General features: G+C 37.8%; 2 protein-coding genes across 8 annotated transcripts in view; both read left to right on the forward strand.

Annotated features, from left to right (window-relative positions):
- The first annotated feature begins 33 nt into the window (after positions 1 to 33).
- LOC132701886 (exportin-7) lies at positions 34 to 17,573 on the forward strand. Of its 5 annotated transcripts, none has more exons than XM_060670142.1 (15): positions 34 to 198; positions 820 to 1,227; positions 1,425 to 1,710; positions 1,771 to 1,935; positions 3,753 to 3,979; positions 4,051 to 4,185; positions 7,293 to 7,536; positions 7,592 to 7,907; positions 10,101 to 10,393; positions 10,464 to 10,623; positions 12,100 to 12,502; positions 12,566 to 12,728; positions 15,317 to 15,773; positions 15,865 to 15,990; positions 16,054 to 17,573. In XM_060670142.1, exons 1-14 carry the CDS (start codon positions 172 to 174, stop codon positions 15,962 to 15,964), a joined length of 3,384 nt encoding a protein of 1,127 aa, XP_060526125.1. In that variant the 5' UTR covers positions 34 to 171; the 3' UTR covers positions 15,965 to 15,990; positions 16,054 to 17,573. The 5 variants fall into 5 exon arrangements, with proteins under 5 accessions (XP_060526125.1, XP_060526127.1, XP_060526128.1 ...); XM_060670144.1 differs by having other exon boundaries at positions 15,317 to 15,394; positions 15,452 to 15,773; positions 15,865 to 17,568; XM_060670145.1 differs by having other exon boundaries at positions 12,566 to 12,704; positions 15,317 to 15,394; positions 15,452 to 15,773; positions 15,865 to 17,566.
- A 1,714-nt stretch (positions 17,574 to 19,287) lies between these two features.
- The window catches only part of LOC132702117 (acyl-CoA Delta-9 desaturase-like), a 36,263-nt gene continuing 30,400 nt past the window's right edge, over positions 19,288 to 25,150 (forward strand). For 2 of the 3 annotated variants that reach the window (XR_009618851.1, XM_060670559.1), the window contains exon 1: positions 23,705 to 23,796. Coding sequence is in view for 1 of the 3 variants with exons in the window: in XM_060670559.1 (XP_060526542.1) it covers positions 23,752 to 23,796 (45 nt within the window). In the remaining 2 variants the exon portion in view is untranslated. Of the gene's footprint in view, positions 19,359 to 23,704; positions 23,797 to 25,150 lie in introns of those variants that run through there. The other variant, XM_060670560.1, reaches the window with a different exon arrangement.

Consider the following 25,150-nt stretch of genomic DNA (forward strand, 5'->3'; position numbering starts at 1 on the left):
GCATTCCGTAATTTTAATGTTAGACGTGGCCCGTAGAGGTCGCCGCGGGCTTTTTTGCGTTATGTTTTTGAGTACGTTTGTGGGGTGAAAATTGTGTAAATTTTAGGAGTTTCTATATTAAGGGTTTTAAGTTCTTCCTGTGTAATACTAATCGAAAGTGCAAACCAATGTATGAGGCCGGAAATGGCTGACGAACAGGTACGTTTCACCCCCTTAATTACCGCTTGATTTTTGTTATCGGAAGCTCTTTCCTGGTGTCCTTTTTTTTTCTCTTAATAATTGAGTAAGTCCTGTGCTGTAATTAGTTTTTTTTGTTTTTTGTTTACGACACTATTTGATTCAAAAAACGAATTGGGAATTGTTGGCGAAGATGGTTATGTTTATAGGATACAAAAGTCATCCTGACAATTGGACATTTTTTTCACAATTTTTTGTAGAATCCTATAATTTGTAACAATAACAACAGGCGAATATCGAATATTCAGCCAATTTAAATCGTAATAGTGAATCGTGAAAGTTGATTATCAAAATACATTTCTCGTGTGCTATTCATAATGCTTTTTAAGGGGCTTTGTTTAGTGCATCTTTTTATTTCTAGACTTATAAATAGTAAATAAATATTATCAATTAATGGGCAAGGTATCCAGCAATCTTATTTTATATATTCTAAGGTCAACAAGATGCAAGCTAGATAATTTAGGTACTTAGTTATATTTTATTGGCATTACCTTTTGTTTTGAACTGTGCGACAAACAAAAGTACTCTATTTAATCGACGTTCTAAATTAAGTTTTTTTTTTTTATTACATGTAATTCTCAGGAAATTAGACAGTTGGAGCTACTTTGCAAGCAGCTATACGAGTCGCAGGACACTAGCGTCCTAGCGGACGCGGAAACTGCGCTGGTAGTATTTCAGGCCAGCTCCGATGCCCTGACCAAGTGTCAGGTGCTTCTCGACCGCGGAGACTCTGCTTATGCCCAGTTATTGGCTGCCACCACCCTCACAAAACTAGTGTCGCGGAGCGCCCAAGGCTTGAGCCTGCAGCAACGGGTTGATATCAGGAACTATGTCTTGAATTATTTGGCCAACAGGCCCAAGCTGCCCGGTTTTGTAGTGCAAGCATTGGTAACGCTGTTTGCCCGCATCACCAAGCTGGGCTGGTTTGACACCCATAAGGACGATTATGTGTTTAGGAACGTCGTTTCTGACATTGGAAAGTTTTTGCAGGTACTCCTTTATTTAAGATGCCATATTTGCTTGAGACATTTTGCTAGTATTGCTGAAGTTTCAAAAAAAGAAATTTCATAGGATAAATGTACCTCTATTCTGGATTACTAGTACTAGTCCAGAACTATATAATTTTACCCTGTAGCAGTTTCTGAGAGGATTTTTGTAAACATTTTCCACAAATCACTTTCATCTAGGGCTCTGTGGAACACTGCATGATCGGCGTTCAGCTCTTGTCCCAGTTAACGTGCGAAATGAATCAAATATCCGACGTAGAAGCCAACAGGTCATTAACTAAGCATCGCAAAATAGCGTCATCATTCCGTGACACCCAGCTGTTTGAGATTTTTAGACTTTCCTGTAATTTGCTGGGAAATGCGAGAGAAAATTGCAAAAATCTTAACTTTAGTGACGAGAATCAACACGGGCTGATGACTCAACTGCTGAGACTCGCCCAAAACTGCCTGACGTTCGATTTCATAGGTATTCGCGTGCGCGCCTTTCACTGTGTGTTGTCATTATTTTATATCGCGCCGCCTTCAGGTACTTCGACGGACGAGTCTTCAGACGACTTGAGCACAGTGCAGATACCTACAAGCTGGAGACCGGCGTTTCTCGATTTTACGACCCTTAAGCTATTTTTCGACTTGTACCACACACTTCCCAACACGTTGTCCTCATTGGCCTTGTCGTGTTTGGTTCAAATAGGTGGGTAACGGCCAAGGACGGCAAATAGAGAGGCGATGGTTACTTTTTACAAACTCAACGTGAGGCAAATTCTGACCGAGTGTGTGAGAAGGCGGTAAATGTTAGAGTCCAGGACTTTGTTGCCAAGTTATACCTTCTCTCTCTCTCTCCCATGTACTCTTGCGTTCAATTTATCTTGATAACATTTTGATTGGCTTTAACTTTTTTGTTTTTAGAGATATCAGGGTAAAGAAAAAAAACAAATATAGGGTTAGTAGCCAAGTTTTTTTCCAAGTGATGTATAAAACAAAACTATCAATTTTCTGACATATAAGCCTACATCATATTTTTGAAATGGAACACACTTTATATTATATATGTGTTTAATAGAATATCTTATTCTGATTACAATGATGTAAAACACTTTATATTTTAATTCACTCGTTCTTAACAAATCGGCAAAAATAAGACATTTTTATATAATTTCAAGGAATGCCCCGACTGACAAATAAAAATATGTTTATGTTTGACGTATTAGAAAACCAAGTTGATGGTTGAATTATTGTCCAAATCATTATTGTTAAAGTTTAGCATCCGTGAAAGGAGCAACTGCAGCTCGTCAGTATATTAGACTTTGTCCAGGGCGCCCAGCTCCTTCAAAACAGATATTTTCAAGACTGGCTAAGAAATTTGTAGAAAACGGTAACGTATCAAATGCTAAAAAGGTATGCCGGAATCATAATGTTTTAAATGAAGAAAATGAGGCAAACATCTTAGGATTCTGTAAAGCACATCCAGTTTCCTCTATTACTGGAGCATATGAAGAAACAGGTATTTCTCGTGGAGCAATCCACTCAGTTTTGAAAGAATATAAATATAAAAGCATTTAAATTTCAAAATGTCAAAGAAGTTTGAAGTTTTGTTTGAATTTTTTAAATAGACATAATGACAATAATAATTTTTTGAAAAACATTTTATGGATTGTTGAAAGTTCGTTCACTACAAGAAAGGGTTGTAATAGACAAAATACACGATATTGGTCTTTAGATAATCCTAGACAAATACACGAAATAAAAACCCAGGTGTACTAATCAATTAATGTTTGGTGTTGTTTTTTTGTTTACCTTGATATCTGTAACAACAAAAAAGTTACAGCCAATTAAAATGTTATCAAGATAAATTGAATGCACGGTACATTTTTTTAAAATAATAATATATATACGTATGTGTTCTTTCCTCTCTTCTCTATTAAATCATTAACAGAATAACAGATACTAAATAAAATATTAACAAAATACTTGCATATTTCTACATAATTAAAACGAAGCAAGCTACAAGCAAAAGAGCCGGCAACAGTTGACCGCCGTCGAACAATTACCGTCCTTTGGTTTGTGACGCACTGCAGCCCACTCGAGTGAACGATTTGCTATTAGTAATATTGCGCTTACTACAAATTTGAATTTTAAAGATTGTTGAACTTTTATTATTTCTATTCTGCGGCCGCCTAATAGTTCTTTTTAAATGTTTATTTATTTGTACAATTCAGGATTGTACTAATAAAACTCGTTTCGAGTGGGTCAGGTGACGTCACTGCAGTAGCACATCCTATCTCTTAGTTTACCGTTCTTGGGTAATGGCTATGAAGTGCTCTACAGGGCGGTCACCTTTAAAGCGCTTAATATTGGGATAAGTGGAAATATTCTGTTTTTTCAAGATTACTTGGAAAACGACTTGGTTTTTTTTCCTACAAATTCGTAAAACGCATCTTAAAAAAGTGACCGCCAGGTATATGTAAAACACAAATCCCGACGAAAAATGGTCGCGCACGCCGCCTGTAGCGTCCGTGCGGAGGTCTTTGTTCAGCAATACGGAGCGCGCGAAATTCCTGACGCACCTCGTCAGCGGGGTGAAACACATACTGCAGAATCCGCAGCGGCTCAGCGATTCCGCTAACTACCACGAGTTCTGCAGGCTGTTGGCGCGGTTAAAGTCGAATTATCAACTGGGCGAACTCGTGATGGTCGATAATTACCCAGAGGCGATTCAGTTGATCGCCAAATTCACGGTAATATATGCGTATAACTAACCCAGGTGAGTTGTTCCCTTAACCAAGTCATTTTTTTTTCTGTCAAAAAGGTCCAAAGTCTCCAAATGTGGCAATTCGCCCCGAACAGCGTCCACTATCTACTGTCGCTATGGCAGAGGATGGTAGCGTCGGTGCCTTACGTCAAAGCCACTGAGCCCCATTTGCTGGAGACGTACACACCCGAGGTTGGTCCCCTTTATCATTATCGTCTTCCGTTTAAGTATTTAATTTATTCGTCCCGAGTGAATATCAGATGAAGTTGAAAATAAAAAAGTAACCTATGCTTTGTAGCATGACAACAGGAGACCCAATTTCTTATAGGCTCGTAGAATGCCACGCGTTTGATATACAGTTAAATATCAAAATGGGAATTGCAGCAATTGATTTTTTTCGTATTTATTTATTTATTGTTTCAACGGTTACACCATTTTACAAATTACTTACTTTACTTAAACTAGGATATAATAACAAAAAGAAAATAATAAACTATGGACAGTACAAAACTACATATCATTTAGATGGCAGTACTACAAATCAATTTAATAAAATCTGTCTTAATTTAATCTTAAAGCTATTTAAAGGGACACCGAGGTAGTCCATTATATTGTATTCATTTACAAAGGAGATCAGGCATATTCTGAGCATGATGAGTGTTACTACAGGAGAAAAAAAGGCGACTTCCTCTCAATTCTCTAGAAGGGACATGAAAATTAAAACTTGACAGAATGCAAGGAGAATCAATTTATCACGCGAAAGACAAGAAATTTTTTACGGTCCTCCAGAGTAGCCAGTCCATGAGGCCCCACACTTCAATGACAACCATTTGTGAACCACTCTGGCCCATCCTATACCTATTGACTCACCATCTCATACATCTAAAGTGTGAGTTGTCACAATAAGGTTGCATCGCATTCATATCAGATATAGAGTAAAGAAGATAAAAAAAAACATTTTAATTGCCTTATAACATTTTAATTTTTTAAGATATTTTATAAATATGTTCACATAGATATGTTACAAGTCGGCGGAGAAAATTGTCATATTTTGTCCATTCTTACAAATTCTCTTCCAGTTCGGAACACAGCAAATATTTACCGTGATTATATAAAAAAAAATAGACGATTATATCAATATCATAATGTATAAAAACATAAAAAACAACACAAATATTTTCATCTCGCGCGCTAATTTTGAAACTTATAATGCTTATGCGGATATTTCTCTAAACAATAAAAAATACTGAAAGCAACTGGCATTTATCTTCCTTTTCGTGGTGACTGACCCATTCTTTACACTCTCTGCCGCACTGTAGATAGAGTTTTAAATTGCGCTCTTTTTTACCACTGCTGCTAAGGCAATTCGGCCAGCTTCTCGGTAGTGGTGTGCAATAAGCTGTAAGCTAAGAAGGATGCGTCCGTGAACCACATGCATCTAAAAAACGGCAAAGAATTCTAGCAGCAAAATCCAACTGAGTGCAGTGAAACAATATAGAATTAATATGCAAGGGCGACGGAAAATTAGCATTACTGAATGACTCATACAATTGTTGTGATTTTTCCCAATGAAGAGCACATGGCTTAAATCACCAAGTTCTCCACATTCATAGTCTCCGGAGGGTTTAACTTTAATTCTATTTAGGTGTGCAGGAGAGCAGCAATGGTTGCTTCTCGGTCTACACGTAGTTGTGAATTTTCTTCTATTCATATCCAGCTTATGGAAACAGGGTTTAGATGGAGTAGAAAAATGTGAGCTTAAATTAACTCCTTTCCCTAATCCTATAGATTTCCATGTATCACTCCAAGCATTCCAGAGGTTATGCTTTAATTTAGGGAAAAACTCAATTTTATATCCTCCTGTCGATCTAAGAGAGCAGCATTGGCAATCTGGTCAACAATATTGTTCTCTAGTTCTCTAGTATGGCTTGGTATCCAGCATAGTTGGATGTCCTTATTTTGAGTTTTTATTAAAGTAATTTTTAACCTTCAAGGTTAAGTAGTTAGACTTTGCATCCATAAAAGTTTTATTGATATCTTCAAGGGAACTTTTGGAGTCTGAAAAGATGACTGTTTTGCTGATGTTATTGAATTCATTCCAATCAATAGCTTGACCAATAGCGTAAATCTCGGCAGAGCAAATGGATAGATCCCTGTCTTGTCCCATTTTAAGGTTCCTATTGTAATTGTAAACACAAAACCCTACACGGCTTTCTTTATAATTGGGTAAAAACTAAATGAAAATCAGAGTCCAAGTCTCACTCTTCTTACTTTCAAATAATTTGGAATTATTACTATCTTTCCTTAGTTTTAAGTCCTGAATCTGAACAGACCTTAACAGGTTCGGCAGTGGATAAGGGAAACACGGATATACTAACTCCTGTAGAATGGATCAAGCAATGAATCGACTCTTTCAAAAGCATCCACAAGTGCGGAAATACCTTTTCTTCGAAAAAAGGAATAGTGTTCATTATACGTGATGTATAACTGTCTAACCGTTGCTAAGGTTTCGCTGCCAATAGACTGGTAGCTTTCAACAATGATTTTGCCGCTAACAAATCTCTTCTATGTTCCAAGACCATCTCACTTGCTTCCCCAAGCAGTATGTTAGTAGGTGTAAATTTCATATACGCCAGAGCTATTTTCACGGCCTCAAATTGAATTTTGTTTAATTGAGCAATTGTTTTTTTTTTTAACTATCACCTAAAAAAGTGGCTCCATAATGGAAATGGGGGGTTAGAAGCGTAGAAGGATGTGCCCCCCACCAGCTTCTACTTATAAATCGCATCATATTCAACCCGCCTGAAGCTGTCTGTAACATGTTTCCAATTTATGGCTCCCACGACAAATTTGGATCAAAAATTAGTCCTAGTTATGTAATGCAATTTCTCCGTGGCATAGTTCGAGTGTTGAGGTGAAGTCTGGGGAGATAATTAACATATTAGTTCTTGGAAAAAAATATAGCTGCAGGCTTATGGGGGTTAATCTCCAGTCCTACAGTCAAAGACCAAATATGTATATTTTCCAAAGTTCTATTCAGGTTACTCACTATTGTTTGAGCATCGACCCCAGTACTCAGCAAGGCTGTGTCGTCCGCAAACTGATTGAAAAAGTCTTATGTTCTCAGGAATGTTTCCTTAATTGAGATGATGTAAATATTAAATAGTAGCGGAGAATGATTGGAACCCTGAGGTACCCCTACTGTAGAGGTTGTGCTGTTTCTGCTGGTTGGATCTCCTTTTAACATAACAAATGCGGTTCACCCACATATTGCCTCATCCAGCAGAGTTATCCCGTAGGTAACGAGCGCGTATATAACCTCGCGCCTGGAATCCGCGGCCGTAGTGGCTCGTGACGGGCTTGAGGACCCACTCGACGATCTGGGGATGGTTCAGCAGCAGCTCGAGCAGCTGTCCGTTATCGGACGGTGCGAGTACCAAAAGACCTGCACGCTCCTGGTGCAGCTGTTCGACAGGGCAGCGGCCACGTACTCGGAACTACTTTCCGCCCCTGCTCAGCCTGTCGAGGTCGCAGTACAAGAAGGTCGTATTCGCCTGTTTTTCTGTGTGATGCCCGAATTTACCCTCTTCTTTCCCAGGCCAATTGACGTGGTTGGTTTACATAATCGGTTCGGCTATCGGAGGTCGGGTCTCCTTCAACAGCAACGAGGAGCACGACACAATGGACGGGGAGCTGGTGTGCCGCGTGTTGCAGCTCATGAACCTGACGGATTCGAGGCTTGCCCGCGGCGGCTGCGAGAAACTCGAACTCGCCATGTTGAGTTTCTTCGAGCAATTCCGGAAGATCTACGTCGGTGATCAGGTGCAAAAGAACTCCAAGGTGTACCGGCGGTTGTCCGAGGTACTCGGCCTGAACGACGAGGCCACCGTGCTCAGCGTGTTCATTAGGAAAATGTAAGTAACGACCTCTAGCGTCGCCACCGGCCTCTAACTAAGAGAGACCGCATAAGTCATTCATAAAATCGCTGGTAACCACATTCCTGAGAGGGGAATTAATTATTGGCGTGTAAGATTATAATAAGATAATAATTTTCATAATTAAATTCTAATATATAACACTAAATTAAACAAAGTTGAAATACTTATAGAGATTATGCAAACCACGCCTTACTTTGCCTTTTTGGCATTCTTAGAAAATCTAAAATTCATCATAATTAGCACAAATACAGAAAACTAGAAAATTACTATACCCGCTTATGAAACACATGAAATGACACTTGAGAATTCGAAGTTCTTTGCGGCATTTTTGTTAACAGTTTTCCTAGGAGCATCGTTCAAAAATACCTTTTCACTTTCAAAGTATTCATAAGTATTTTCCCTGTTTTGTCAAAGATATTACAATTATTCAATTATCTATAAATTTTTTGTACAAAAAATAATATCATTCCCAATACTTAGTGTGGTTTTCGTAAAGGGTTTGGTACGTCGATGCTTTAACTAATGTATTGGATGACATTTTTCAAGCTTGATATAAAAAAATTGACTGTTTTATTGCTTTTACGCTTTTCGAAGGCATTCCATATTGGTCCGTAAACTACGATACTACTGTATGAATGTAGAATCTCCCAATCTCCTCAAATCATTAAGATTTCAATCAATTTTTTCTGGGATTAATTTTAGGTCCACTGCATTTCCTTATTTACACTTTTGATATTTTGAGATCTTTAAGATTATGTAAAATTCAAGCCTTTGCGGATGATACACAAATTTATTGCTTTATTGACCACAACTTAAAATTTAATCCAAGTAAATCATGTGTTATGGTGTTTGGGAATGATAACAATCTTAACTTATTAAAGAGAAAAAATTAAATATAGCAATCAGCAACTCAAAATTAAATTTTAAAAATTGTGCCAAGAATCTGGGAGTTATCTTAGATTCAAAGAGCATCTAAAAAAATATTTCAAAAATCCTTTACCTCCATGAAATTTTTATAATAATAGACATATTTTAAGTAAACAACTGAAACCGAGTCTGTGACTTAAGTAAGCGAGTTAATAAGAAGCTTGTGCACATAGTACAGAATGCATGTCTTAGGTTTGTCTATGGCGTGAGGAAATTTGATCATGTATCACGCTTGTACAATGAGATAAAATGACTCAAAATGAATGAGCGCAATTTCCTTAAAAAAATCCTTTAATATTTTGTAACACTGTCCACAATATTAATATTAGAAATAATGCTAAACTAACTATGCCACAGCAATCTTTCAGCACTCATACAACGCGATAAAGTATTTCAACTTAATTTCCAACATGTTGCTTGATATGTTTTAAATAATTTCGAAATAAAATATAAAAAATATATTCTCTATTAACTGGCTTAAACTAAAATGAGTAATATAGCCCTTACATATCACTGAGTTCCAAAATGTTATAAAATCAATTGTCCACCAATATTATTAACTTAAAAGTTACTATAATGTATATAATTTGTTCGTTCTGCAACTTATTTCCGCAGCTATAATTACAGTGATTAACATAGTATTGTTAAACCACGTTTGTCTCTGTTTCGTTCAGTAGAGTAGCCAAAGGCTATACTTGCGCCAAACTTGCACAGGTAAATGAAATTATTTCCTTTTAATAACTTTGTCATATCATATTTTTGAAATGAAGTCATTATTATTATGAAAAAGTATTTTGATAATGTTTAACGAAATATTAGTAATTCATTTTATTAACTTATATTGCGTTAAATTTATAACTTACCAACGCTTTTGAATACATAAAAACATTACTTTGTGTATAGTGCATCGGTTAAAAAATCCTGCTGACAATGTTATGTTATCTTCAGATGATATTTGCGTCAGATTAAACGAACACGCCCCCTGACGTATACTCTTGTAATCTGATCATTACCTTTCTTCTTCCTAGGTGGCATTTGGAAAGATGTTGTCGTATCTTCTTCTGTACTGTGTTTTCTAAGAGGCAGAATTGGTTTTGTAAATCAGATGAACTTTAATCACTTTTCGTGTAATTCTGAACCCAATACAGATAAAATTCTCCCCCTTGTGAACTATTCAGCTCATTCTCACTCAGTAGCTGGTGACGTGCTATTCCAACAGCGGGTGGTTTATATCAATTGCAGCATCACCAATTTGAAATATTGGGGTCGGAGCGAACAAATCATCAGCAAAACCCTGCAGCTCCTCAACGATCTCTCCGTGGGCTACAGCTGCGTGCGCAAGCTCGTCAAACTCGAGGAGGTGCAGTTCATGCTGAATAACCACACGAGCGAGCATTTCCCGTTTCTGGGCAATTCGGCGGCCATCGCGGAGATGCGGTGCCGATCGATGTTCTACACGTCGTTGGGTAGACTGCTGATGGTCGATCTGGGCGAGGACGAGGACAGGTTCCACACGTTCATGTTGCCCTTGACCGGTAAGCTGTGCGACGGAAAAACGCGTCGTTCGCGCGGCACTTTAAACGGGGCGGCGGGTTTGTTTTGCAGCCGCCTTCGAGAGCATCGGCCAGATGCTGTCGACGGCCGACACGCCCCTTTTCCCCACCGATGACGCGAAAAAGGCGTTGATTGGTCTCGCGAGGGACCTACGCGGCTTGGCCTTTTCCTTCAACACCAAGACGTCGTACATGATGTTGTTCGACTGGATGTATCCTTTAATGCGCGCTGTACACGGAGTGGGCCGACGATTTTCAAATACAGTGAATACAGTTTATAACACTTTGCAATAGTGTTTTTGCTAACTTCCTGACAAGCACGGTGAATAAAATTTACAGCATCCAATAAGCTCACTGAAAACTCTTGTCCATCATCAATTGCTTCTATCACCTTTATCAGCAAAATTTTCCTATAGTGACACTTCAGGGAATGGATTATACCTTGATCGATGGGCTGCAGTTTTGAACTGGTATTGGGCGGCATAAAAACTAGTTTGATTTGGTTCAATGAAAGGTCAGGGGTTAGTTTGTAAAAAAAGCCAGTCTCACCGGTGTTAAAAATATTGTTACTGTCATAATTTTTGCAAATATCAGGCCAAACCATTGTGAGCCAGTTATTATAACAACATTCATATTAGACTTACCGACAATTTCTCCTCCAGAGATACAATTTCTCTTCCTAAAATGTTCAATCCAACTTCTGAAACACAAAATATCTTCCTCCTATTCTACTTCCCATTTCACTTGCTTTTTGCTGAAGAACTGGACCACTTATCGGAACACTTTCTTTTCTTTTTGGGGTAAACCACTGTAAAAGTCCCTTATTGCATTCACTTGACTTGACCCTAGGACGAGAGAATCCTATCTTTGCTTTAGGCAAAATTCATTTCATGACAAATATCACTTTGTTTCATACTACTTTTAATTTTTTGTATATCATCCTATTTTTCTTTCAAAGTTGATGCTTATCGGTTTTGCTTCTCTATTTGAAGGTCTGTCATCAATATTCTCCACAAGAACATGTTGTTTTCTTTTTTGGGTAAACCATTGTAAAAGTCCCTTATTGCATTTATTTGACTTGACCCTAGGACCCCCCTTTGCTTTAGGCAAAATTCATTTCACGACAAATGTCACTTTGTTTCATACTACTTTTAATTTTTTGTTTAACATCCTATTTTTCTTTCAAAGTCGATGCTTATCGTTTTTGCTTCTCTATTTGAAGGTCTGTCATAAATATTCTCCACAAGAACATGTTGTTTTCTTTTTTGGGTAAACCACTGTAAAAGTCCCTTATTGGATTCACTTGACTTGATCCTATTTTTCTTTCAAAGTTGATGCTTATCGGTTTTGCTTCTCTATTTGAAGGTCTGTCATCAATATTCTCCACAAGATCTAAATCACATCTGAGATCAAAAAAATAGCAAAACAAATGTGCTATGTATTTTAACCTTTCTACGGGGAATTACCGTTAAAAACGGAAAATATATCTTAATCTTGACGAAATTTAGTTCACTGTATCCGAAAGTTCATTATATTCGGGTTCATTATAAGGCAGTAAAAATTTACATTTGTTTTTATGAGACTTTTTGAGTGTATTTCAAAAAGTGTTCATTATAAGCGAGTATCCACAATAAACGTGTTTACTATATCCGAACTCCACTGTAACAACCTTGACCGTGAACCCGCAGATATCCCAATTACACGCCGATCCTGCTCCGAGCGATAGAGCTGTGGTACCACGATCCCCAGGTGACGACGCCCGTGTTGAAGCTGTTCGCAGAGCTGGTGCAAAACCGGTCGCAACGGTTACAGTTCGACGTTTCGTCGCCGAACGGTATCCTACTCTTCAGGGAGGCGAGCAAGATCATCTGCAGCTACGGCACTCGGATATTGAACGTGGAGGTGGCCAAAGAACAGGTGTACCCAATGAAGTTGAAGGGTATATCCGTGTGTTTCTCGATGCTGAAGGCTGCCCTTTGCGGCAGTTACGTCAATTTCGGTGTGTTCCGTTTGTACGGCGACGAGGCCTTGGACAACGCGCTCAACGTGTTCGTCAAATTGCTGCTGTCGATACCCCAGGCGGATCTTCTGGTGAGTAGGTCGCTACGTTTTCATTCGACAACGTTAGCTTCGAACACTTTTTCCCGCGTCCAGGACTACCCGAAGCTATCACAGACTTACTACGTCCTGTTAGAGTGTCTCGCGCAGGACCACATGGGATTCCTTGCGACGTTGCAGCCCACCGTGTTCCTGTACATCCTGTCCTCGATATCGGAGGGTCTTACTGCCTTAGGTGGGCTATATGATTATTACACAGGTCCGTACATGTCAGGGACAAAAACTCACATCACTTGTGTCTTTCGCTTTTGCGTCCGAACGGCAGACCTTTAGATGTCGTAGTTTGCTTGGCAGACTTTAGGTTCTAGTAATTAGTAAGACACACAAACAGACCTGTAGATGTCGCACTCTTTGTCGTGCACGCCATCTATGAATTTCTCAAGGCGGTTTCTGTCCTCTAATCCGAAAAGATGGGGTTACCGATAGAAATCTACGTTTGCCTTATGCTGGTATTGGGTTTATCGAAGTTGCTGTTAACCCTTTCGGCACGGCTTCTATATCTGACGTTTTTTCCTCGGAGAAGGACGACATTGTAGCGCTTGACAGACGAGTGACGGATATACCCGTCAGATGCCAAATAGCTAATATGAGCATAGGTTAGGTTACTGTTAGTTCTAATTTATGTTCAGTTTGACTCCATCATTTCCAAACACTTGTTTTTGACAAATCGGCCATATTGCCTGTAGGACAAACATAGCCATAAGGGAACAATACCATTATTTTAATGACAATTTAGAAGCAGGGTGTAATTCAATATATCCGTCATTCGTCTGTGACGCATTTTCATTTGTGTCTGATATATTCGTCACTTATACTGAAAGGGTTAAGCGAATGTGGCTGAAGTTAGATTTGGATTTGGATTCGGATTTGCAAATTTTACAGTGGACCAGTTCGTTACTAATCTTAATTAAAATTAAATATTGGGGGAACTCCCAAAAACCATAGCTATACATCTCTCATCACCCAAAAATAAATTAATTTAATTACTATTTCGCAATCTCGAAAAAATTCCGACGTCCCATATATTGAATTGGACCATTGAAGAGCCACTAAGGAGAGCTTCAAGATGATCTATTACTCAACCACCTTGAAATCGTCGGGAAGATATAACACTACCCCAATAATGAGCTACCATAAAATCTCAAAAAAATCTGACGTCCCAGATGTTTAATTAGTTTTATAGGTAAATCGGCCAAGAAAAAAAGCTGGAAATTATTTTCAAATTCTACTGTAAAATAGTAAAAACGGGTTTTCTCAAAAATACTTCAAACTAACCTATATCAAAATTACTGTTATCGTAACGTGCTGTAGATAAGGAGACTATTTTGTTTGAACAATTTTTTTCTATCTCGTGAAATTAAGGGTGGGGGAAGGGATTGGTTTAGAAAAAGTTGAATAACTTTTTTTTTGGCTAATCCGATTTTGACGAACTTAGTTTAGTTTTAAATAGTATTTATAGAAGCTTCGACTGGCATGTCAATATCACGATATTCATTCTTTTTCGAGTCAGTAGAGGGGGCTTCATGCCAAAAGCAGCTATTTTTATGATTTTCTCGAAAATTTTAAGTATATTGGTATAAATATTTTTAGCTAAGATGAAAGAGCTTAAAAAACACAATAGTGGAAACGGCAAGGCAATATCTTTTTTCCCCTTTGAGATATAAATAAAAAAAATTACGTAAGTATAATAGAAGCAGTATTAGAGATAACCAAGAGATGATATATTATGACGGGATGATAATTTATGGTAAAGGTTCGAAACTGCTTTTATTTAATTTTATATATAAAACATAATTGAGAGGAAATCAGGTTAGAAAGAATTATTCAGAAAATGCCTCAATAAATTGATGTATGGGCTGGGTCCCTTAATAATTGAAGTCCACTCTGGTTTATGATTTCTAACGCTGTGAGTATAAACTTCAAACGAAACGTAACACTAAACAGTTGTTGGACTAATTGTTGTTACGTAAGTATAATAGAAGCAGTATTAGAGATAACCAAGAGATGATATATTATGACGGGATGATAACTTATGGTAAAGGTTCGAAACTGCTTTTATTTAATTTTATATATAAAACATAATTGAGAGGAAATCAGGTTAGAAAGAATTATTCAGAAAATGCCTCAATAAATTGATGTATGGGCTGGGTCCCTTAATAATTGAAGCCCACTCTGGTTTATGATTTCTAACGCTGTGAGTATAAACTTCAAACGAAACGTAACACTAAACAGTTGTTGGACTAATTGTTGTTGAGATATGGCCGGCGTCCTTTATTAATGGGCCACCCGGTACAACCAGAATGATAACTAACGGGAATATGTTTTTTTTAATTAAGATACGTAACGAACTGGTCCACTGTAATATTGGCAAATCCAAATCTCACTTCAACCAATGTCAAGCGGTGCCTTCACGTTCAGTTTTTCCTCCTTGATGATAATGACGGGGGAGTGTTTTAGCATTAGAGATATATATGGAGAGAGATTTGTCAAGATTATAATGGAAAAATAATTTTGGGACCCTGTATGGGGTAATATGTAATAATCCGAATTTGGATGGTTGAGAGGTGCTCAACAATTGCGAAAAGGGGCGTGGCGAAAAAAATTTGACGCGTTGGGTGCCAGTCCGCTTTTCATTGGGTCGGCTTTTTGTCTCTGACTGTACAATGTAGTAGCAAAAGTGTTGCAAACGGAGACGTAAGGCTAATTAGGCAATCACGTGTCGCGACTTTTGTCTTTTTAAGACGTCCGCGGGCGTTCATACTCGACGTAAATTAATTGCTTTTCTAGATACAATGGTGTGTACAGGATGCTGCGCGACTCTAGACCATATAGTAACTTATTTATTTAAACAATTAACGCAAAAGGGTGAGTATATAACGACGATTAGGTTTTGGTCCGCGAGGCAAACTCGTGTGTTCGTAGCGTATCCCGGGAAAAAACAGGTGGGCATGCCCCAGGGGGGCGGCGGCGACATGTTCCTCAAAGTGTTGGAGATGCACCCCGAGATACTGCAGCAGATCCTCAGCACCGTACTGAATGTGATAATGTTCGAAGACTGCCGGAATCAGTGGTCGATGTCGAGGCCTCTCCTCGGGCTCATCCTCTTGAACGAGGACTATTTCGCGCAGATGCGCGAGAATATAATCAGGAGTCAGCCGCCCGATAAGCAGGCCGCGATGGCGCAGTGGTTCGAAAATCTGATGGACGGGATCGAGCGGAATCTGCTGACGAAGAACAGGGACAGGTAAGATGTCTGGTTTGATTGGGTTTGGGGTTGGTGGGCTCGGCCGCGAAACCCAAAATGAGCCGGACTTAGGAGCGCGTTTTGTTTCCAGGTTTACCCAAAACTTGTCTATGTTTAGGCGGGACATTAACGACTCATTGAAGGGACCGAACGTAAATTCATCCACGTTTAGTGATATGATGACTTTGTAGTGAGTTTGGCGCTGTGTAAAAGTGAGGTTAGGCGGTGTATACAAGATACAAAAAAAAATAAAGATTGTTATGTAAGTAAATATTTTTAGGCATTTTTTTCCGTCGCGGCTGAGCCTGCCGCACTTGGTGAACGATTGTCTTTTTTTTATACATATGCGGTGACGATGAGAGTAAGTCTGTGGAGCAAGATTGTACATTGTTTAGATTTACACAGGAAGAATAAATTATGCGATATGTTCGATTTTTTTCCTTTCTTGCCCACTTGTATTCGTTAGCGCTCCAAGATTTCTATACAAAATTTCGTTTTGTATAGAAATAACTAACGTAAAGCAACGTGTTTGTCTCACCTCCTTAAATACTCGTTTTTGGGACGAAACACTTCGAGTAAGTTGTGACGTCACAATTACACGTGTTTCATCGAGGATTATACTTTTTACTGATGTCGGTAATGGGCCACTATACTTAATAGATTACCCCATGGTTGGAAAAATGCACTACCACGGACTACTAAACAATTCGTAGAATTCTGTACATCTGGGTTGGCTTCGGCCTCACTATCGGGTAAGTTCGTGAAGAACTGAAAAATTTTTTATAGCCGAGATATTCGGGGATTTATGCGATATTTGATTGAAATTGGGGTACGTGTCGATGATTTTGTGGAGCATGCATCCATACAAAATGAAGTTGCCAAGCAGGAATCTCCTTAATCAGGTGAGTGAGGTAAACTTGGGACTCGTTTAATAAATGTAATAATTGCCTCGTTTGAACATCATCGTCAGTCTAACTGTGAACTCACACAGAATGTAGTAACAATTTGTTCTGTGTGGCCGATGTAGCCGAGTGACACTAAGACCGCATCTATTGCGACACACCACTTAAACCCAAGTTGCTGTATTTCTCAGACAATATATCCTAACCCCAGTATATTACAAAATTAGAATAGCATGCCATAATAAAACATAATCTTGTGCATATTTTTGGCAGTTATCAGGTCTTACAATTAGCGTGGCCGCGTGTACACAACTATTGTGACAAATTTGCAGTTCGCTCTGCACTGGAATCAAGTTCCGCGTTTGTACTTTGGGTTAGTAATACAGAGCGGCTGCCCTTTGCCCTTTTTAGAGTCACAGCTTCCTTCTCTTTAATCGATGTCTACAAATGTAAATTCCAACAAAAAACCCCAATTACGCTCCAAAAAATCAAGTTTCAAGTATTTTTAGTTACAGCCTTGAATATCGGTTAGTTATTGGTGTTCGCCTATGAAATCTGTTCCTCAATGTGCGATTTCCCGTTTCGGCAGATGTTTCTTGGTTCCAATGAGGTTGGTAATGTGCGACCATAAAGAATGGCGATATCAAAATCCCACATTGAAATGTGCACAATTATTAGCTCATTTTGATGTAATTAAAACAAATGTATCTAGAGACTAAAAAATGTTATTCTTATGTGAAAGACGGGTCTTCCCTCTTCACCACTTGATATGATGACTACTTTTAGGTTTCTGTTAATTTTGTTATATTCATAAAGTGTGCACATGTTTATGTTAGGTGCCAAGAGAATGACTTTTTGAGAAACCCAGAACAGGAGACATCAGCATTGGTGTGTGGCACCTATTGGATTGAAGTACTTTGATGTGACCGTCTGTAACATAATATAAATTGTATCTAATTAACATGTGTATATTTTTATCCTCATAGTCAAATTAATTGGTCAATCCCGTAACTCGAGATAGCGCTTGCGGCGCCGTCTTCTAGTGACAGTGCAAAGTAATTAGTTCAAAGATTTAACAAGAGATGGTCCTACTATCGTTTAGGTCGTTGCTATAACTATCTAGTTTATCAATTTAACGAGAGATGGTGCCATGAATTGGACTATTTCAACAAATTAATTCAGCGATTATACTACAAATTAGGCTGCTAATGCATGTGCGCCAAAACTAACAAGTTTAACCATTAACCGAGAGATGGCGACTATCTCATGCGCGCCATCATATGGTCTTTGCCGTAACTAATAACTTCAGGCCTTTTCAGACAGATAGCGCCATCTATTGATCTTTACGTCCACTAATTAGTTTAGCGATTTCAGAAGAGATGGCACCGCTATCGTATGAGCGCGTTGTCTCGGCCGTTGCTTACTGACTAGTTTAACGTTTAACAAATTAGTTCAACTGTTCTACAACAGATGACGCTGCGCCCTATTTTAGCCTTAGCCTAAACTAACAAGTTTGAGCATTAACGGAGAGATGGCGGTACGATCTCTTGGGCGCCTTCGTTTATTCTTTGGCGTAACGAATAACTTCAATCGTTTCCCGAGAGAAGGCGCTATCTATTGGTCATTTCAGCGATGGAGAAGAGATGGCGCTCCTAATGCTTTACTAATAAGTTCAAGGATTTAAAAATATATGGTGACATCACCGAATGCGCGCCCTTTTGACCGTTACCGAAACTAACTAGTTCGACGGTTTATTGAGAGATGGCGCCATCTTTTGGTTTTTACCTCAACTGGCTAGTTGAAGGGTTTAACGAAACATGGCGCCACGCCAACCAACAACCAGGGGGAATTAAAAGATGGTTTTATAGAAATACATCACGTGGTACTTAAGGTGAAAGTCGGCGACCATGTCGAAAATTTCGACGGGTTTGCCCCAGGCGTTCTTGAACTGCCTGCCCATCATGAACACACAGCGAGGATCTCAATCCCACAATACACAACCGTCTGCGGTCTCTTGAAGGACACATTTTCTCGCTTGCTGCCCTCAATGTTTTCTCCTTCTGCTTCTCAAACGTAATGTCCTGCAGGATTTTCTTCACGTTGTAATGAAGATCAAGGAGTTGGTGCCGATGGCGGAGTCCAACCACTTCCTTTTACGACACAAGGCGCACACCGACGCGTGTGATCATAATCGGGAGTCTTGGATACACTTTTCCTTTTTGTCGGTGGCGGTCTGAAAAATATAAAAAATTGTCCATGCCGATACCAATGAGAACGACAAATGAAAAAAAAAAATTAAATTACCAACATATCCAGTTATCTGCTTAATTGTGTGCCCTCTAAACGAAACCGGAGGTAGTTTTCATATAATAAAAAAAAAGGTATTCCGCTGGCGAAACGATTTGCGAATTTTTTGCGCCCCGACCAACAAGAAAGAACCGCCGAGTTAACGAACATTCGCACTTTCATCTCGTTTCTACCTGTTGTCCGGCACGTACACACGAATTTCAACCAATTTTTATCGATACAATTTTACCATCGGCAAAACACAATAAAATCGACGCCCCCCGGATCGTTTTACCAGTTTTATACGACCGGCGGTGAACTACTATAACTACGCCATTATGCCGCGAAATGATAAAATCAGATAATTCGTATTGGCGTACGCGCTGCTTAATAGCGGGTAAACGGCCGTTACATGTGTGGTCAATAGTTTTCTGCGTCCCTTATTTTGCCAAAGTTTTGAAGTGGCTCCCTGTTAATAAAGTTTAAGACGTAGGCGGTGTTGCCGGTACTAACACATTAGGTTTCAAAAGCGCTAAACGCTATTTGCTTTTAATCCACTATACTAAACCTGTAGCCTTTTAAATGAGTTTATTTTGCTAGTTCCATTTTTGGTTATATTAAAATATGCCCGGTGATCAATAAAAAAATCTCGCAAGATAAGTGCTCTTGTTCGTCTTAAAGTATATCCATCACATTTTCCATTACGATAAACATTTTTTTGAGCTAAAGGAAAACAAAGCTAACAAAACTTCGAGAAAACAGACCATCAATATTAGAAAAGAAAATCACAAAAATTATGTGCTAACCCGTTAATAACCAATTAAGTGACGTAAGGGTAGAATTTCAAAAGAAGTGGAAAAAGTCTTCTATACCAATTTTTATTACAAATTTTTGTGTTTCTCAAAATTATATGAAGAAACCCGCCTACCTGTAATGTTTTATTATGTTGTTCTGTTTTTTTACAAACAAAAAAATTAACGGATACGTCAAATTAATTAGTTGGCAGTTCTTTTGCACGTCGCCAGATTTTTGAAACTCACACGCCCGAGTTCTTTCATTTTATGTTCTTGTCAAAATTCCAAGAAAGAACAAAGGTAGATAGGATCGACCCATCGCCCACACGCAACATTTACGCAGTTTAAATTAGAATCTAAGGAGACCCAAATTGGGTATACTTGCCGAAATATTTTTTTATAGCCCACCCAAAAAGGAAAAACGGCCTCTTAAACAACTAATAAAAAAAATCAACACAACGGCTGCGCAAAGCGATTGTCAGCGAAAATTGATGAAAATTATTCAAATTTTTGAGTTTTTACATAATTTTTAATTTCATGTTTTATAAAGATGCAAATGCAGATCAGTCACCAGTCACTAACCAACAAAAATAATTTCCCAAATGAAATTGAAAAAATTGCAAATGTATTTTTCATTCATTTCACCTAAATCATTGTTTCAATTTTTTTCTAATAAAAGCTCTTACCTATTTAATTATTATTTATTCAGCGATAAATTTTTTTTTTCGAAATTTAATCTCTCCTTTGACTAATTTTCCGTTTCTATTCTAACAAACTGTAATGATGATACAATGCGATTTATTAGAAAAAAGTATAGTGACATCACCGATTTCTGGGTAAAAATATTGTTTATCCCCCTTGGACCCCGTTAATGAGTTTCTGTTTCCACGTAGGTACATTAAATCAACTCTACATTCCTTACAAACTGTAAGAAACAATTGAACGAGAAAGCGAGGACGTCAATTTTGGTTTAATTTTCCTTTTTTCGTTGCACTAGTAATAAATTGAGTTGTTTCCTTTTTTTATAGTTTTTGGTTATTATAGTGTTAAACACAATAAAAAATTGAAATGGGGCCCCTTAAACAGGGCAATTCATAAAATATGGACAATTTCTAAACTGGAGGAACAAGACACCACAATTTTATGATTGATGCAACATGCCTCATGCAAACGTTGCTGGTTTCGGTGATACAGAGATACAAATCGGCAGTTTTGGGTTTCACCGTATTATTTAGATAAATCGAATCATAATTTTTTTATCTGTCGAGTTATGATTCAAATATAATGAAAGAATGTTCAATTTTTCTTAGAAAAGGTACCCTTGCTGTCGATTTCTCACTTATCTGAAACAGAATCATTTTGCCCGAACAGAAACAATAGTATTTCAAAAACCATTTCAAAATCACCCCGTATATGTTTCCATTTTTAAGTAGGATAAATAACAAATTTTCTTTTCTATTCTGTTTGTGATCTAATGAATGACAATTATAAACTCAAAAATTTTGTTTAGTATTAAAATGAAAATAGCCAAACTTTGTAAATATATCGTTTTGGCTCTTGACGATGATATATAAATACCGCATACACCGCCGATAACCTCCCAGTGTTCGAAGTGTTTTCGGAGCGGGAGCATTGAAGATGCCAAGTGAGATTTTGACGAAACGTCTGCAGGATTCGAGTCGGAGTTCAACAAGATAATATTGATATAAAAATGATTCTTTTGACTACTCCGGATTTAGTCGATCATATCACTTTCCTTGTTAACAAGTGTCTTTTTTCTCGGAGTCTTGGAAGCAAGGTGAAGTTATACCCCTATACCCGTTCCAAAGAAAGAGTGTCCAAGTGGCATTAACGAGTTTAGACCTATCAGTTTGTTGGCAACCATCTCAAAGGTTGTTGAAAAAATTGTAGCTACACAACTTCGTCAGTTCCTATGCGATAATTTTAATAGTAATCAAAGTTTTATTAACTTCCTGAGGGTAAACTTTAGCAAAACGGAATGAATTAGGACCAAATTGTTTATTACTATAATTTGCCGACACAAACCTCAGATCAATACCACCAACAGCTCCAAAAAAAGTAAAAGCAACATTAAAACTAGCTTGATCAAAATTGGTTTTAGACATTAATAGTATATTATGCAACAAGTGCGGTAAACGGCATTTGACCCACGAGTTTATTTGACACGAGCGGAGTGCATCAGAGCAAGTGACTTAAAAAGTTTTTCTATTCTCGTCTGTAAAATAGCTAATTACACCACTTTACCGGTTTACCAGTCAGTTTGGTTTCCCACAGATCCGAACCACTTCGGACATTTCCGGGATTTTACCGCACGGGTTTGGGAGCGATCGGATGTTTTCGGAGATTTTACAGCACGGTTTGAATTTTGACGTTTGTGAATTCTGACGGTCATGTCAGTGTGTTGATGTTGTTTTGTAAAAATGTACCAAAAATCTAATACACAGACAAATGTTAGGCAATATATCAGACAATTTAAATACTAAGTTCTATAAGCTACAATTAAAATCTAGTGGACTAGACGGTAAGTAAAGTGACATTTATAATTTATCCACCGAAATACCGATCGCATGAACTTTAGTTTTTAGAAACAAAACAAAATTGAAGGTTAGGACCTGCTTTTTCTTACTTATTGGATCCTAAAAAATAAAAAAAATTTAAAAGTTCCATCCTTGGATTGATTTTTCTTCCAATTACAGTCTTTTTCTTTAAATAAACTACTTAATTATCAATTATAAAAGTTAAATAAACCACATAAAGTTTTAAAATTGTTAAAAAGAGGCAACAATAGCAGAACCGATCAGAACGACAAACGAGTAGGTTTAATGGCAACTGGTAAATGTGTTGTTTAAATGGTACGAAATTTAGTACTCTGAAAATCTGATATTATTTTTAATTTGTTAAATTGTGGTTTTTTCGTGACGGTCGTAGAAAAAGTATAGTATGCAACACGTTCGGTAATAGTATACTATGCAACAAGTGCGGTAAACCGCAAAGTTTACCGAACGTGTTGCATACTATACTTTTTCTACGACCGCTAGTTTTTAGGTACATTTTCGCAAAACAACACGAATACATTCACTGACATGACCGTCAGAATTGACAAACGTCAAAATTCAAACCGTGCGGCAAAATCTCCGAAAACATTCGATTGCTCCCAAAATCCCGGAAATGTCCGAGGTGGCTCGGATTCGTGGGAAACGAAACTGACGTGGTAAAGTCCCGCACTGTAGATCGGTGTGTAATTAGGTGTTTTACAGACGGGAGTAGAAAAAGTAGGGTTGCTGTGCACTCGAAGTCTCCTCAAAGTACGACAAAAAAATTTTAGGATCAGTTTTAAATATACTTGCGAAATATGCCCTTTTCACGGCTCTCACACAGGAGTTCACAAAATTTAAAGCAATATCTGACTTAAGACGTTTGTATCTTTAACATGGCCTATACTGGATTATGTCGTAAAAACGGTATATCGTTGGACTGGGTATAAAACATGCCGAAGTACGTTGCGTGGAAGACAACAAAGAAGAAGCGACCGGCGGGCAATTATAAATTAAAAAAAGAAAAATACGAAATAAAAAACCGGACAGTTTCTCTTCGCCGTGACCGTCGTACGAAAACGGTACAAGCCACACGACAAAACGTCACACGGCAACTCACCTACTTTTCCCCTTTCTTCTTCAACGGACGCGGAGGAAGTCAAACTCGAGGCGACGGCGGCGGTCGTTTTCTTCGGCATCTCGTCTCGCTACGCGGTCCAAGTTCAAGATCGCGGCTCGGTATTCTTGCTCTCGCTCGCCTCCTCCTCCTCCTCCTCCGCGGCGACACACTCTTGTCGTTTTCTTCGCGGATCGCGCGACACAGATTTCGCGTGTTCAACGGAACCTGTCGGTGTGATCGCTCGCGACCAGTGCCGTTTTCGAAATTCGTTTGTTCTATTCTTTTTTGTTTTTTGTTTTCGTTTTCTGAGCGGCCGCGACCATGATCCATATCGAGTTCCTGAAGGAGGCGTCCGTCGCCGAAACGGTGGGTATTTCGTTTTCTTTCTTCACATGGAAATCATAGGTATTAATTGAACTTAGGTTGCGGATAGATAGATATTTGGTACCTTTTACAAAGTAGGGGAGGGTGAGCAAGATTTATGTTATTTTTTGTGGCTTTTAACCTTCAAGTCGATTTATTTTTGACTAATTTTAACTAAATTTACCCAAATTTTGGCGAAGCTTCTGGCCGTCGTGCCCCACCCCCCTATATATAATAAGCATAATTATTTATGAAAAATTATTTAATAAAAAAAAACCTTACTGGTTAGTAACTATTTTTCTATAGATTAAAAAAATTGTTATTGGTATTTATAAGATTTTCCAAAGCTCTGGCTTTAGACTAAATCCATAGAATTATCCAAAAAATATCACTTTCAATAAATTAATTGTGATCCGGTTATAACAATATGGAATAGGTTTTTTTAGAATTCTTGAAGGGTCTAAAAATGTACAAATAGCCAGAGTTCATAAATATAATAATATAATAAATATTAGTAAAATGCGAATATATTAAAAAAAAAATCCTGAATCATAATAAAATAATGATACACACTTTATTTTTAATCATATTGGATAAATACCATGTTTTATTTCCATTTAAATTTAAAATTAAATATAACATTTTCAATGTAACGGGTGGCCAATTAACAGAACAGAAACAGTTGCGTTTTGTAAATACGCGTTTAATAAATACGAAATACGGGTACTTTCACCGGTGGAATAGGCATTTTTTTACAAATAAGGCTACTAAAATACATTACAAACAGCATGCAATCTTAATATGATTGACCATCAAACAATACATCAATAATTTTTGCTATTTTCTTCTATAAAGCAAAATTTCAAATATAATTTTTGAATTTTAACAGTAAATTTATATATACATTGAAAATGAGGGTATACTGAAAATATTCCCAAAGATGCAACACTATTTCGAGTTTTTGTTTCTTTTAGTGATATTATAGGTTAGGAAAAACATATGCCAATGGGGTTCTCACTACCCTGATATATTGTTATTCGATTATATTTTGTTGCAAAACAAGTGAAACAAAAAATCTAAATCAGGGTAGCGTTGTTAGCCTATAAAGAGATCTTTTCGACAACACCAAGATGGATAAAATGCGTTCAGCCATTCTGAAGTGATTGACATTTATTTCCCAAAGTGTTCGAACACCCTCCACCGTTTTCCCTTAAGAGATAGAGCAAAAAGCATTTAAAGAAAAAAAATCGAATTTATCCTACCTTTGCCACAGTGCCCATTTTAACTATGTGTAATACAAGATTATTTCTCGGGATTTAAAATTCAAGAATGCGATTGCGTCCCCTAGCGGCCATTG

Source organism: Cylas formicarius, unplaced genomic scaffold, assembly GCF_029955315.1.
Source record: "Cylas formicarius isolate icCylForm1 unplaced genomic scaffold, icCylForm1.1 PGA_scaffold_5__7_contigs__length_24384050, whole genome shotgun sequence".
In the NCBI taxonomy this organism is placed as follows: Eukaryota; Metazoa; Arthropoda; class Insecta; order Coleoptera; family Brentidae; genus Cylas; species Cylas formicarius.